At 41.6% G+C, this 16,113-nt stretch overlaps 1 protein-coding gene across 6 annotated transcripts in view; it reads right to left on the bottom strand.

Annotated features, from left to right (window-relative positions):
- The window catches only part of rap1gapb (RAP1 GTPase activating protein b), a 131,770-nt gene that overhangs the window by 29,250 nt on the left and 86,407 nt on the right, over positions 1-16,113 (bottom strand). For 4 of the 6 annotated variants that reach the window (XM_052075111.1, XM_052075109.1, XM_052075108.1 and 1 more), the window contains exons 3-10: positions 12,064-12,174; positions 8,805-8,840; positions 6,765-6,812; positions 3,955-3,993; positions 3,060-3,245; positions 2,804-2,907; positions 137-215; positions 6-59 (exon numbers count right to left, since the gene is read on the bottom strand). In XM_052075111.1, the coding sequence (XP_051931071.1) occupies positions 6-59; positions 137-215; positions 2,804-2,907; positions 3,060-3,245; positions 3,955-3,993; positions 6,765-6,812; positions 8,805-8,840; positions 12,064-12,144 (627 nt within the window). In that variant the 5' untranslated portion in view covers positions 12,145-12,174. The remainder of the gene's footprint in view (positions 1-5; positions 60-136; positions 216-2,803; positions 2,908-3,059; positions 3,246-3,954; positions 3,994-6,764; positions 6,813-8,804; positions 8,841-12,063; positions 12,175-16,113) is intronic. The other 2 variants (XM_052075113.1, XM_052075112.1) reach the window with 1 other exon arrangement.

The following is a 16,113-nucleotide window of genomic DNA, read 5'->3' as shown; positions in this document are numbered from 1 at the left end:
CTTACCTTTGGGTAGAGAACAGGATAAAACCGATCGACATTGACTTCTTCACAAACAAGCTGCACACCCGGCAAAAAGATGAAGATTAGATAATGGGATAAATTTGTTCTGTCTTTTTAAATGGCATCCTTCTCACCTTTGCCATCTGGACCACGTTGGGGAACTCTGTGAGGCAGGAAATAGGGATGACATCGTGGTAGGTTCTTAGTCTGGAGCTGAAAGTCAGCGTTATAAAATGTATTAAGAGAGAATTAATTGTCTTTCTCGGCGGCCTGGTGGTCCAGTGGTTAGCACGTCGACTTCACAGTGCAGAGGTACCGGGTTCACTTCCAGCTCCGGCCTTCCTGTGGGGAGTTTGCATGTTCTCCCCAGGCCTGCGTGGGTTTTCTCCGGGTACCACATTCCAAAAACATGAATGGCAGGCTGATTGAACACTCTAAATTGTCCCTAGGTGTGATTGTGAGTGCGGATGGTTGTTCGTCTGTGTACCCTGCGATTGGCTGACAACCGGTTCAGGGTGTCCCCTGCCTACTGCCCGAAGACAGCTGGGATGGGCTACCCTTGTGAGGATTAAGCGGATCGGAAAATAGATGGATGGATCATCGTCGTTCTGGTTTAAGTGACAAAAACAAGAGTGACATTGGCAATTGCCGAAATAATGAAGAGAGTCTGTCCGACTGGATACAATAAGACATAAAAAGTCACATGACTGGATTTGTGTTGAAATCAAGCGCTTTCCTTGTTTCAAGACTTTTAAGACCATTCGTTTCTTTCAACAGTGCCCGAACAGTCAGAATTGTCAAGCCATAACCTTGAAAGATCCATCCATCCATTTTCTGAACCGCTTTATCCCCACAACGGTCATCGGTGTGACTGAGCTTATCCCAGCTGTCTTTGGGCAAGAGCTGGAGTCTAACCTGAGAATATTTTAAGTAACTAAGCCTATGGAGTTTTCTTGACAGCAAACACATTCAAACTTGGACATATTGTTTTCTCAATATTTGAGCAAGAATGGTGTCATCGATATTCAAAGCTGTCGTGCAGTCCTTGATTCTGGACATTTAAGCAAGTGAGCCTTTGGAGTGTTCTTGCGCAGTTACAATTCTGTGATTGATTAATTTGTTTCAGAAGCAAGTATTATTACCGTTTTGAAATATTTATGACCTGTAGATATGGTCATAAACAGCGAGATGCGATGCTTCCCGTTCTATCTAGCAATGTTGGTCATTGTTTTGTTTATGTTCCTCTGGAGGCAGTTGTGACTGGGAAAGTAAATTCATTGTGTGTTTTACAAACTTGGCAAATAAATCTGATTCTGATTCCGACAAGGCACGTTATCCTCTTGAGGAAAAAAAAAATCTACAGAACATGCAGTGGGATTCTAAAACGTGACTATTCATCTCTTTACTCCCCCAGTGTAAAAGAGAGAATAGTACACCAGTGATGTAGGCTGGGTGACTGTAAACTTGCATCATCCACTCTACAGCTCCATTAAAAGAAACGTAATGTGGCTTTTTGATTGTGGAGTGGAAACTCAAGTGAATTCATCTGTTAAGTGAGTCGCGGGGGTGCCGGCTTGGCAATGGACGTTCATTATTCTCGCACAATGTGCCAGTTGAGAATAGGATTTAAAGTCAACAATTCGCACCGAGTGCCTCATGTTTGGTGTTTCACAAACATTTAAAGCCTTTGGCTCTCCCATTTACCTGCATTACGTTGCGCATTTGTCCGACCAAGGCTGTCATTTGGGGAACACGGCTGAATGTGACCCATTTGCACTGGCAACAACAGTCATGCAAATTACAGGCTCCCAAAGCATCCCACCAATAAATCAACAGTTCTCTAAGTGCTTTCCATAAAGGAGGATTTATCTTTGCGCTGCTTAGTTTTCATGTCTCCAAAAAACATATCTATTTGTCTCTATTGAGCTCTTGCATGGCTTTGCATCCCAATTTGTGATCTGGATAATTAGACAAACATTGAGATCACGCAAAGTTTTTGTTTCTTTACAATTTGGAAAAATGTTGCATACGAATGCCACGATGCACATGATGAAGTCTTTATGCAGAGTTGTAAAAGCAACTCAAAACCCTAACCTTATGCTCACGGTGAGAATAAACGGTATAGAAACTGAACGGATGGATTAACCTTTACCCAAACCCGTTTATATGACTTTAATAAAACAGCCAAACCCTGATGTAAACCCTCAACTGATTGCAACTCCAATCCCCACTTCTAGCCCGAACTAGTTAACTACCGAACTAACATTAATTTAACCATAGCCCTAAATAGACTGACATAAGGAAACATTTCTGTTCCTAATGATTTCTCAGAATTGTCCCTCACACTATTAAAACTCCATTAAGGGGTTCATAAGAAGTTGAAGGCCCCCGCAACATTAGCTGCCGGAAATCACATCTCATTGAAGGACAAATTAATGTGGACAGTCAGCTAACAGCTTGTGGTTGGTCAAACCAAGCCGAGGCCATTCTCCCCGCAGCAATGCACTTTATGAGCAATTGTAGCTGGGGAACGTTTTTTTTTTTTTTTAATGAATTGCCTGACGGACACACAGACCGCTGCTCAGCATCGTCATTAGCATCTCTTGGTCCAAAGTTGCTCACAGGGGGGATGAAATCCAAACTGAGTCATCTGTGCATTCTTTTTTTGTTGTTTTTGGGGGAGAATATTACTTTATTAATACTGGAGCATTAAAGACGTAAAAATGTGTCGTCAAAGGCAATGATACACTGACCACGGGACCAGAATACTGTAGTAGCTATTAAAAAAGAAGTCAACGCACCGGAGCATCAAGCGCAGATGCTCCTGATCCCCGATGACATCGTACTTTAATGAGAAGACCAAGTGACCCAGGGCGGCATCCTTTGTGTAATAATTAAAGTGCTCCTGGGAGAAGATAGGCAGAAGAAGATTTTATGTATGAATGAATGATCTAACAAAGGATAACAAAATGAAGAAAATCTATGATCACAAATCATCTTTTTAGCAGTGTTATTATCATCAAGATGGATATTGAATCGTAAATAAACTTGGCTCACTTTGCCCATGAATTGTTTTCTGTAGATCTTGGCGGTGCTGTTGGTCTCGAGCTTAATGTAGGATGCGGGGCAGGGAGGTTGCATCGACTCTGGTGTACCTCTCGGCTCATGATTTGTCCCCTCGATCCAGTAGCCCCCAAACTGGGGGAGCAAAATGAGCGGGAACGGGCTACTGCGACCAAGAACCTGTGATAGACATGAAGGTGTCATCAAAGAAAAGATTGGTTGACTAAAGTGGAGTTTTCTATCAGTCCCCTGATTTGGTCATATATTTTTCTATTTATCAAAAACTGGAATAGTATTTAATGTTATTGATGCTGCATTTCAGTGATCCTTTGTTCCGTTTTTTTTTTTGAGTCACTGATCTTATGGACTTGTCTGATCAGTGCTTAAACAGTCACAATTATCAGTCAGACTCAAGTTAGTGGTAATATTCTCTCAATATTTGAGCAAGATGCCAGTTCCATAAAGACGGTGACAGACAGTATGTAATGTAGAAAAATATCAAGATTATGAAATTATATCTGTGTTACATTCCTTGTTGCAGGAATTCGACTGTCAGTGCTCTAGCAATCATGATCACCTTCAACCTCAGATATTCTCGAAAGCAACAACCCAATTCCAAGAACCTACAGTATATGAACATTTTTTATATTTGTGTTGCTTTCAATTCGACTTTTTGCTTCAGGACTTTTGGCCTTCTCAGCATGCGATGCTTGCACAAGCAGTCACAGTTCTCAATCAAACACCTTCAAACTTGAATGTACCACTTTTTTAAGTGGTTGTTATTATCAAATAAATAATCCAGATTTTGAATGATTTGCCAGAATTTGGTGCGGATTTGTTGAAGAGTTAATGAGAGAACAGACAAAAGTTTTGTGTACATGGTTTGTACCTCATGAACACTAGGATATGGGATGTAGTCCTCTTCTGTCTGGAGGAATGGAAAACAAACATGAGTCAAGCTAACAAAAACATGCTTCCGGTCAGAACTTGAACAGCGTGCCATCGCCGCGATACGCAGTCGACAGTCATGCGGCTCGACGTTTTTCAGGGTCACTTGTCCCGCTCTGCAAACATGCGAGCGGAGAGATCACTTACAGCAAGATTTGTTTTTCAAGTGCATACACACCCTTTGTCAGCATGCAGTGTCTCATTTGAATCAAATGGTGTTCTTGGGCAAATGGGTTTGATTGGTGAGCTACTTGCGATTGTGCATCCCTTATTCAAACACAAGAGTGAATATTCATTTCACCACTTGAGAGGTTTCATGTCCAATTTCACACTCTTAATTTTTGCGCCGTTCATATCTCCTGCCTGTGCCTCAGTTTTGTGATTTGCACAGAGCGATTGAGGAAAATGTTGCCCGGTCGAAAATAAAGTAAAAAATTATTCACATCATGTACTGGATTTTTCTGTGAACCGTTTTCCAGCTCTCCACAAAGTAGCGAGGATCACCCATTTCCACAGACTTGTAATAGACAGTTTTCGAGTTTTCTCATAACCGCTCAACCAGCCCCAAATCTAAACTAGTCAGAAAAACATTGTGATAAAATAGTGATAACTCAACAGAAACTTCTTATCATAGATAGGAAGATCAAGGGGGGAAAAATACACTCTCCCTGTGAAATAACGCACGAGAAGTCAACATTGACAGGCATGGTCACAGTTAGTGAGCATGCTTAAAAGCCCGTCTGATAATGTGGTCAAACTAGCGTGATATTAAAATTCCTACAAAAATATCTTGAGGTGTGATGATGAATACCATTTGAGAGGAAACACTTTAAAAAAACAAACCCTCACAAGCCCATTTCTTTACATCCAATTCATCGGACAGAACTATGTGTGTATGTCTTGGGAGTCCTGAGTCCTACTATGCTCCACTGACGTGTAAAATTCCACAGGGTTCTGTTTTAGGGCCACTGCTCCTCTCTGTCTATTTGCTGACCCTGCGTTCCATCTCGGCAGAGACTTCGTGAAGCCTAAAGTCTCAAACTTGGAATTTAAATTGGAAAATGATTTTAAATTGCATTGGCAAATTGGGGGAAAAAGTGCATCTTTTTTGTTCTTCTCGGGTAGCCATTAAAGGTGAATAATTTTCTTAAACAATAGCGCACTATCCGTGACTTTGTCCTATCTTAGCTGGTTTACTGTAACACAAACTACTTTGGAGTCTGTAAGTCCTACGTTAAACGTCTCTAGTTGCTTCAAAATGCTTCCACTTAAATTGCACACGTAAGAGGGAGCGTCATAACACCTATTATGGCTTGACTCTAATGGCTGCCAATGCATTAAAGAGTTTATTGTAGGATCCCACGACTTGTTTTCAAATCTTTAAATCAGGGGTGTCCAAACTTTTTGCCAAGGGGGCCAGATTTTATGTGGTAAAATGTCGGGGGGCCAACCTTGGCTGACATTCTATACATTGAACAACAATATTGTTCAACAAATTTTAGTAAGCCAGTCTGTTTCACATTTCCATTTTTATTTTAATTTCAACAATCTTAAGAATTTCTTTTGGTTCATTTGAAACAGGTATATCACATGCAACTGCTTATTCACTTGACTTTTTCTTAAACAGAAGTCTCCTGAGTGCAAATTGATTGATTTGAAACATAAAATGTATCACCATGACTTTTCAATAGTCACAAAACCTTTGACTCAAACAACAGGGAAATGAACAAGCAATACACACATCCACAACTGCAAGGATCATTTGAAATATGACATATCAGTCAATATAAACACGGAGTGATGTCTTGTTAACTCGTGAGTGATGCCCTCTAGTGTCTAAATACTATTACTCATTTAGTGAATGCTATTACTCATTTAGCCACTAGAGGGAAGCAGTACTCTATGAAACATCACTCACCAGTCTACGAGACCTCAGTCAATGCAACACGTGTTCCATTGCGCCCAACCTGCGGGGCAGACGGCACTGATTTTATGACAGGGGCCGAGGGCCGGATGAAATTCGACCGCGGGCCGGATTTGGCCCGCGGGCCGGACTTTGGACATGCCTGCTTTAAATGGTCTCTCCACCTTACTTTACGAGCTGCTCCTACCCAGTGCCTCTGGTCAGCTCACCAAGTGCTCCATATTCAAAAGCCTCCTTAAAACAAACATTCATTCCTTGGCTTTCAACCTTTGTGTTTTTTTTAATTGTTTTGACCTTTGTTGCGGTTTTATTGTTTATAAATTATGTTATGCTCACTTTTCCTGTGTTGTATGACCGATTTCGCTTATGTGCAGTGATTTGTTTCAGGGGTTACTGTATTTTTGAAATGCTTCATAAATAAAACTGAGGTGAGTGTACAGGCCAAACAAACGGAGTTTCCTCACAAAGCGCACCTGATCCCCTGAAAAATCACAACCATGTGCACCTGAGCCCCCCATAACAAAAATATATAGTAAGACATCCCACTTGCCCTGTTTTGTTTGTTCCCCTTTAAGGTTTGTAATAGTTACCACCTATTGTTCAGCCTTCTGAAACCAAAACTTCTGTGCATTACCAATACTGTACCAGTGTTGAATTTGAAATTCGTAAGCCCTATTGAGGTAACATGGGGCTTTGGCATGGTCGCAGTCAGTGAGCATGCTTAAAAAGCCTGTCAGACAGCTGATAGGGAAGAAGGTTCGCATGTCATCCATCATGGATGTTTCGGCGATGTGCTCGGTGAGGTGATGGGAGGATTTGTGACTCACTTTGAGGGGTGGAGGGAGCGGGCATCTTTGCTCATCCATTCTGCAACCCTGTAGACAGGAAGAAGCACATCAAAGGACGTGAACAGAACAGGTGAAAAAGAGAGCGCCACAGCAGCTTTTCAGAGGCACAAGCTCAACAGAAGCGCATTTGTTTTTTTTGAAGCGTCAAAGTCATTCCTCGCGCAGCACGGAGGTGTCGGATTATTCTTTGTTGCCTGTGACTCACAATCACATTACATAAAGTCAATCTGATGGCGGGGGAGGAGGTAAAAGTGTGCTAAAAAAAATAAACATGGGAAAAACGGCTAACGCCAGAAGTCATTAAGCAGAAATGCGAGTGTGGACTAAAGAGTGCCAGGAAGGGGTTTCTCTCTTTTGTATCTATTCTTATTCTGCTGACATCTTTCCAAAGCCCAATGTGTTTGTGAGCAAGTGGGAGAGAGGAGAGAACCCCCCCCCCCCCAAAAAAAGAGAAAACCCACTGCTGATCAGTAAGCTGTTTGTGTGGAAAACCCCAAAGCGAGACTTGGTAAGCATCATATTTTGATGCTGATCTTTTTGGACCAGGGAGAAGATGAAGAAAAAGGGAATGAGGGATGCTTTGAAGCAATATCCTTTTTCCTTTCTCTTTGCAATGTAAGAAAACATGGAATTTTTCATCCATAGGCCTTTCTTTTCAGTGCTCTAGCAGTTCTCAACCAATCACCGTAAACTTGGGAGGTGGCTCAAGAAAATGTAATGAAAGATATATTGTATGACTGATGTTAGGGTGGCATTTATATGGTGAACACGATTCAGGATTTACGTGTCATTGAGCCCATGGAGGTTTCTTGTCAGGTTTCTTGGCACCATTTGTTTCCCTTCACTGTGCACAGTGAACAATAAAACTGCGTTATGCAACTCACTATATGTGCCATCGAGGATTCTATTTGGCGCTCCAGCACTAATAATTCTCAATCAATCACTTTCAAACCTAGAGGTAGACGCGATCGATGTGTTGTAATCCATGCTGGTTAATGACCAACATTTGTGCGGTATCCGTGCCTTCTATTCATTCCAGGATACGTCACTTAGCCACCAAAAGGTTTCTTGTCATCTCTCAAGCAGTCACAATTCTTGATTTGTCCCCTTCAATGGGAACAGATATATTAAAAATGGAACGGCGGATGTTTTCTAGGGCTGTCCTTCTCTTTTGCTTTCGCTTTGCATCGTGAATTAAAAACAAAAAACAAAAAAACAACCAAACATGAAACTGCAGGATACAAGTCACGGGTTCCTTCCATAGAGGTTTCTATTTACCGTCAGAGCACTCACAAGTCTCAAATGGATAGACAGGATGCATATTGTAATACATACTGGTTATTGACTAATGTTTGCATGCCATTCATCCGCTCCACTCATTTCAGGATTTACGTGTCATTGAGCCCGGGGAGGTTTCTCATCCGCACTCATGCAATTGTCTATAGATCACACTCAGTGGGGAAGGATGAAAAATGCAATGGGGGGATGCTCCAGGAGATGTCTCTTTCTCCTTCACTTTGCTAAGTTGAAAAAACAAAACAAAATACATAACTGCTGTATGAAAATCACACCTTCCATTTGCTCTCTACTCTGTTGAGGTTATTGATCCTCGAAAAACGGAGCATGGACACTCGGTCCAATCACTTTTTAACAAATTTGAACAGTTTTTTTTAATCAACAACACACATTTTCAAATGTGAACCAAATGCCCCAAAAAAGCTCAAGAGTTCATGAATAACTGCAGTCCATACGAGTGACTGCAATTAGAAAAAAAAGCGAGGAAGCAAAAAAGGCTGGAGCTAGCAAATATAAAAGACACATGAAAGGCAAATTGAGAGTGACACTGATGCGTAAACGATGCAGCTGCAGGTTGTCCGGAATACCAAAAGCACAGGAAAGGAAGGCTGATGCATCAAGGGAGAAATAAATTGCACTTTGGGCGTGAAATTCAGAGAAAGGCGTTTGATTAGAGCTTGAGAAGGTGTCGTGGTTCAGCTGGCAAAAAGCCACTTACAGTACCTGCATCCTCTCGATCATGGCAAACAGGTCCGAGGTCTGAAGTGGGAAGGAGGGAGAGAGTTGGTTGGTTTTATACTTGTTTTGATATAATTTCCCACTGGTCTTCACTCAACGCTTATCGCAGTCTCAAGACTACAAATTATTTCTTTGATAATCCTTCCCACCCTCCGGTGATTCAGATTTTGCAAGCGTAAATCAGGATTGTCCCTCCAAACATTGTAAACAGGGGAGCTCCTGCGGGAATAAAACTATCCTCAAAAGCTGCAAGGAGATGCTCTGACACCAACCCAATTAGGCACACGATACTTTGGAGTTTGAAGTTACCAAAATGTGTTTGTTTAACCTCCCCGGTGAGGAATTATAGTTTCTTCCAGAAAGTCACGAGGATAGATGCCTGCATGTGATCAGATAATCTCTTTGTCTTCAAATATGTTGAAGTAGCTCATGGCCCAGCACTCGAGGGTATTCCTTTAGACAAGACTCTCTGAAACTTAACAAGTGATCTCGAGTCTGGACTAGCTTTGGGCTGACACAAAAATGAAGTGACACCATTTTTATGCCGAGTGCCTTGGGTGTTTATTACAGTAAAACAAAAAGGTGCACGATATTTGTTGCTTGAGTCTGTTATTTGGTTAGGTTGTTTGTCAAGGTTACATAAAAAAGAAATCAAGTGGCGGGATGTGTCATGATGAAATCGTTCACCTCATCCAAAAGTCCAAATGGTAGTCGTGTTTATCGATTCCTATATCCCTAGTAGGGAGCCTGCCAACTAACTACGACAAACAAAAAAAAATGGAGCGGGGGAACTGTCTGGGTGTGCGATTATGTGGCTGATAAATATGAGCGTCTTCGCCAATGGATGACAGTCTGATGCGTGCCGCACGTGGAAAATATGCTACAAGTGTTGACTTTGATTGATTTGAAAACGGAAGCCCGCTGCTAAGTTGTCAGATTTGTTGAGAATACGTACATACGTGTTTCGTTTGTCATTCCCCAGTTCCCCAGTGTGGTACAAATAAAGGATATCGTAATCTTAATCGCTCTGCATTTAATCGATGAGCGGCATGGTTTTTGACATCGGAGAATGTTACGTCATATCAGCAGGTATAGTCTAGTTTTCCCTACACTTTAGCATGTGTGGTGCAACTGACTTTTTTTATACAGGCTCGCTACTGTCAAGTTTAGTGTTCAAGACTTTTCATGTTTCGGGCATCATGAAAAGTTGGATACATTCATGTGGTATGTATCGCCACAGATTTGTTTGCATTAATTTTTATGATGTCCGCAAAGAAAAAAAACGGTCTTTCATGATAATCAATGCTTCATTTGACTCGACTTTGTCCCAAAATTGATAAGAGCTCCGAAATTGTTTATTGCAATAAAGGTGAATGAATTGCTTTCTTGTTATAAAACCTTGAAAAAAATGTGCATTTTATTGCAATCACCATTTTTACGAAAAAAAAAGGATTCAATTACATTATTTTTCCATAATCCTTCAGCTCGAACTAGAATACATGGTACAGAACAGAATGTCGTTATCCATCAGCCAGGATGTAAAATGCTTGCTAACAAGCACATGGACAAAACCAACACAAAATATGGCGATGCAGCATTTTTCCCCCCACTTAGATTGAGAAGTGACTATCTTTATGCCATTAAATTTCTGTGGGTCAATTCCGTCTTAAATCTTTCTCCCCGAACCAAGACATCGTTGCATGACAGACAAACTGACAGTGAAACAATTCTTGATTTTGCTGGGAATTGTTCACCCCATCATCTAAAGTGGTGTACAATCCCAGAACATCACATCATCCTCCTTGAACCAGGAAGGAGCCCGCTATCATACAGACACAAATGAGACTCTTCACCTTTTTCGCTCCCTGTAAACTTTCATCAAGGCGTTCATTTGCCAAAACATAGTCACACACTTTTGGTTTTATAAATAAGAGCGCTCATGTGTGGTGGACATGTGCTAAAGATGTTCCAATGTGAGGAGACGGGCATATCTGGCCCATTACTTGTTATGGACTCAGGCCTATTTGTTAACCATGTAACAGCACTGGGCTGAAATGCCAAGCTGATGTTTCCACATGACATCTGAAATTTACAAAGGACCATCTCAGTGGCTTGCCAAACACATGCGTCCACACACGCATGCACACTCTCTCTCTCTCACACACACACACACACACACACACACACACACACACACACACACACACACACACACACACACACACACACACACACACACACACACACACACACACACACACACACACACACACACACACACACACACACACACACACGCACACGCACGCACACGCACGCACACGCACACGCACACGCACGTTTCAAATACGTATGTGCATACCGCTAGTGTTTTTTCACAGGGAGACACCTAAACAATCAAATAGCTGGAATGCTAATGGAAGTAGAAGTAGCTGTCGCCACATAACGTACACATAAATTTCCTACTATACAGACTGTACAATTTGTTTCAAGTAAGAAGTGGAGGCGTCATGCAAGAACTATTCAGTTGCAGTCTGGGCGAGGTAGGTTGGGAGAGGTCTCCATAAGTCTTAAATAATTATAAAAAAACTACGTTTGTTGCTCACCGCTTTCAACTTTAGAAAAATCACTCAGTATAGCACCAAAGTAACACAACCTAATTGGTGTAAAATGATTTTTCATCAACTATAAATAATTATCTTTGTTCATCTATCCATGCCAGTGAATGTAGTGATAGGCAGAACAATGAAATAGTCTTCCCTTAGACGGCAGAAGGTCTGGTTAACAACATTGCTGTTGCGATTTGTAGAACAGAATCATAGCTTTGAGTTCCACTAAACAGGCCCAGCGCAAATTGAGTCAAACTGCTTGTAATATTTTCGTTTGGTGGGATGCCATGAGGTTTTGCTATGGCTCAATAATGGTCGAAAAACTTTGCATTTGATGGATCTGGATTTGAGAATCAGTTCTTACTGTATCTTCTTCTGAAGACTTTGACTTTTTGTGCCAACGCTCCCCAAATTTGGTGACCGAGTTGACCTCACCATCCCTGTCCTCCTAACACCAATCCCCCACCCCCGCTCTACAGGGGCCTCATCTCTGACGCTTCACTGACGACTGACCCACAAGCACATGCTCTCTCTCCATGGAGGAGTTCAGACATAACAAAAGCCAAAACGTCTCATCTGGAATCAGCAATGCCTGAGAACCTTTGAGGGGACAAGCGCCAAAAAGTCATACTCACGTCGCTCAGGCATCTCCTGTTGAGCAGGGGTCTGCGGGGGGCGCTGTGGAGCAGCGCATATGAGAAGTTGTTCGCCATCATGGTCGCGCAACGATGGCAAGCGCTAAAAGTCTGTCGATCAAAAAAAAAAAGAAAAGAAAAAAAAGTAGCAGGAAATTTGAGTCGGAGAAGTGCGTTGGCGGGTGAGGAGCAAGACGTTGGCGTTGAAATGTGAGAATGGGATTTCACTTCCTTCCTCTTTTTGCAGCATGCGCATTTGCACTGCAGGAAGTTGAAGGAAGGGAGGAACAACATGGCTCAGATGCTTTACAAGCACAACCACACACACGATTCTGCACACTTCTCATTTTTTTCTTTAATCGCAATAAGGGAACATTCTTCTTCCTCTCTGCAGCCCGCACAAAGGGAGCCTCTTAAAATGAAAGTCGTCTTTCAAACTTAATTACCACACCATTAAGTTTCATTCAATCTTGCGTTGCAGTGCTTGCATGCTGATTTCATATAAAAGATGATTTGTACAGGGGAAAAAGATTTTTTTAAACACATAGCACTCCAGTTAGAAACAGTTCTGGTGCTGACCTTCATTCAGCCTAAGCCCTTTTAGTTATTTTTTTCTTTTCAATGAGATATTTCATTCCAATACAAGGCAATGAGGGTGCCATTCTATGAAGAACGGTGCAATGTTATGTAAAATGTACTTTTTAAGTCCTTCCATAAAATAGTTGAGTCTCTGGAGTGCCTGTCCACCACCACCAATCAACTTCCTGTTTATGAAAATGTCCGTGAGCACGCTGTTCCTCATCAGCATTACATCATGACTTTGTTCCCATGGCATGATCAGCAAGGCTAAGTGTGGATGCAGAAACAATTTCAACTGTGGTCTGCAGTCTGGCCAGTTGACTAAACTGACTGAAACGCTATGAGGCAGGCTGTCATGCAGGAAAAAAAAATCTAATAAACACATCCCCCATTGGTGTGTAGCACCACTATCGTGACAAAGAAACAAAAAGGTATGCAGAGCTGTAACTGAGTTTTGTTGAGAGCAAAGAACTGCGTTAGCTTCTGATGATGCACATGCTGTTCATGCACCACATAGCTTCACTTTCATTTCATATGACCACAGCACTTTCTCCCAAGCTTTGTTTGAGTAACAAATGTTCATGTGATGTTCACCTGCGAATTTAAGGCGGACCTGTCACATTTGCGAGGTGGTGGTGGACCCCAAAAAGCAGGCAGGAGGGAGGAGCGGGGTGTATTTGAAGAAGTGTATTTAAAACACAGAAAACTAAATCCTAAACAAAGTCCAAAGTAACAAACAAAAATCATGACTGAAGATAAAACAGCAACCAAAACATGACTGAAACAAACCTGATAGCAGCAAACAAACATGACAATAGCCAAGAGGCAACAAACAAACCCGACACTCAGCAAGAGCAAACAATGGCCTGACACTGAGTGTTCGGGCTGGGAGTCCTTTTAAGGCCCTAATTACCTATGACCAACAGGTGTGCAGCTGCCGGGGGAGCCGTACAGTGCCACCTGTCGGTCCCTAAACCGAATCATGACAGGGCCTACACATGCGCATTTTGAGCACGGGTACAAATAATCATTTCCCCAACTGATATGTTGCACAACAAAGTGTTGATAAGGCTAGCGTGAGGGTATTAACATGCTATAAATCTGGCTATATACGTGCTTTGGTGCGGCTGTTTTACTCGGCCACTGGGTCCGGACATGCTCAGCCATCTCTGTCTCAAGATGTGAAATGATCCCAGACTGAGCTGCCATCAGTTTCATTCAGTGCCGGTACGCAACAGTACAGATTAGCTGCACTTGTCATTTTCAGCCTCGAGCATTCTGGGACTTCACATGAGCCCACAGTACTTTTTCTGGTTCTATTACTCTCTTGCGCTTTGTGAAACTCAAAGTCCTTTGACTATAATACATCATTACCCAGTGTGCACTGCTCCGCGCGACACCATGCATGCAGTTTGAACGGCTGGAATAATAGCCTCACTGGTCATTTTATTAGGTACACTTGAAGAATATACTGTTTTACTCCTGCCAAGATAGTTGGTTGCCCACCACTACAAATGATAACCAGAAATATACAGAAACACGGTCTCGTTCTTTCAAAAAGACATTTTCTGAATTTTTCGGCAACTTATTCTGCATTATTCGTGGTGTAAAATAATAATAAACAACGCAACCCCCACCCTGCATCCCCCCACCAAAAAAACAAAACCAAAAAAAAAAAACAATCTAGGATTTCGGTTAAGTGGCAAAAAAGTCTGAGTTCTTTTGTTTTTGTTTTTTGGGTTGTCAAGCACCAGAGTTGGTGACCCCCGATAAAAGTATCTATACTTATTGTATTGAAGCTTCTCTTTAATAATTATCTAATTGGTTCAACAGGATGAATATTATAATAACAAAAAAATACTGTTAGCCATAAACATGCAAAAAAAAAAAAAATCAAATGACAATAGCTTCATGGTCGACCAAACTCCTGTGACAGAAAGCGGGAGCTTATATAACTTTGTTATTAGCGGTATGTTATTATGTTGTTATTACTTCAAGATGGTGCTGTGAGAGTGGCTGCCTTTACAGCAGCTCCTACACTTTTTGTTCTTCTACTTTCTTCCTTTCATAACGAATAAAGTTTTTCTTCTTTATTTTTCTTATTCTCATGTCTTTTGTACACACACTCACTCACTCCACTCTTAGCCCCGAAATCACGAATCTAGATTTGTATTACAGTGTCTCTTCAATTGACTGAACAGTTATCCTCGGCTTTCACCACACACACAATAAAAAAAAAAAAAAATCCCCATCAAACTCGGTGTGCATTCAAGCAAACCTGCACTCATCCAAACTTCCATTGAAGAAGACGGTCATTCATCTGTTCATTTACCGTAATCACAAACAACAGGCTTCGAAAATTGGTCAATGAGAGTCAGCCAGAGAGGATAGAAATGGCACGTCCAATGTTTGTTGTGTTTTGCCAAACTCAACACAGCATCAAAGCCAATGGAATCTGTAATAACAACTCAGACCATCGCAAAACCTATCTTTGAGCGCCAGTTGGTCACTGCGTGCATCACCAGTTTTGGGTCAGTCAACACCAACGTTCTTGCAATTTTACACAACTTGGGCCTATTTGTCTGCCTGCTTAGCTGTATGCTGATTAATGGACTGAATTTAAGTACAGCAAAGCCGGAATTGATTGTTGGCATTTAAAATGCCACTGCAGTGTTTTAGGATCATTGGTTGTGGTATGTTTATGGTTTAAACTATGAATTTTGGCAACTATAATCACTTATAGGGGAGCATGAAATATTTACGTGTAGTCGCTCTTTGCAGAGGGGCTCGGTCTCTATCCACCACAAATAAGGTATACTGTATCCCTGCTACTACTGTCTACTGTATTTTGGGGGTTTTTTGGTGACAATTTACACAACAAGTACCCTGTCAGCACCAGCAAAATGAATAGTCTGTAAATTGCTTTCAGCGAACTGGGGATAAAAACACAGAGGTTTGACCACTGGCCCAAAAAATCTGCTATTAAAACCACAAGGGTGCTTCTACAAATAAAAAGAAAGAAAAAGCCCTGAAGGTTTGAGATTGAAAACCTGTCTGGTAGAGTGCTGATTTAGCAGCATGTACCTTGGCCAAATACAATGTTGTCCTGATCCTCTGGGTGGTAGGTATTGACTTCTAGTGTCAGTCACAAAAAGAAATGATGAGTTCCTGTTCCTGCACTGTATGTGACAGCTCCACAGGTGAAATGGCCTGTCGAACAAAGCAACTGAACGTGTATGCAATAAATGAGGTAAAAATATTTTCTAAAAATCAACATTAAAATTTGTAATTGCAACGATAGCCATGAGTAATTGTTGATGCCGCAAATTTGGCACGCCTTTCAAGCTCCAGCATTTCTCCTCTTTCTTGGAAAAGGAAAATAAAACTTCAAAAAGGTTTGAAATGCCACCATAGTGTGGTGTGTGTGTGAGGCTGCTGTCTATTGTGTTGGATGTGAAAATGAGTGCTCCT

This window comes from Hippocampus zosterae, chromosome 9 (assembly GCF_025434085.1).
Source record: "Hippocampus zosterae strain Florida chromosome 9, ASM2543408v3, whole genome shotgun sequence".
In the NCBI taxonomy this organism is placed as follows: domain Eukaryota; kingdom Metazoa; phylum Chordata; class Actinopteri; order Syngnathiformes; family Syngnathidae; genus Hippocampus; species Hippocampus zosterae.
The sequence above is the reverse complement of the archived record's forward strand: the minus strand, read 5'-3'. Positions and strand labels throughout refer to the sequence as shown.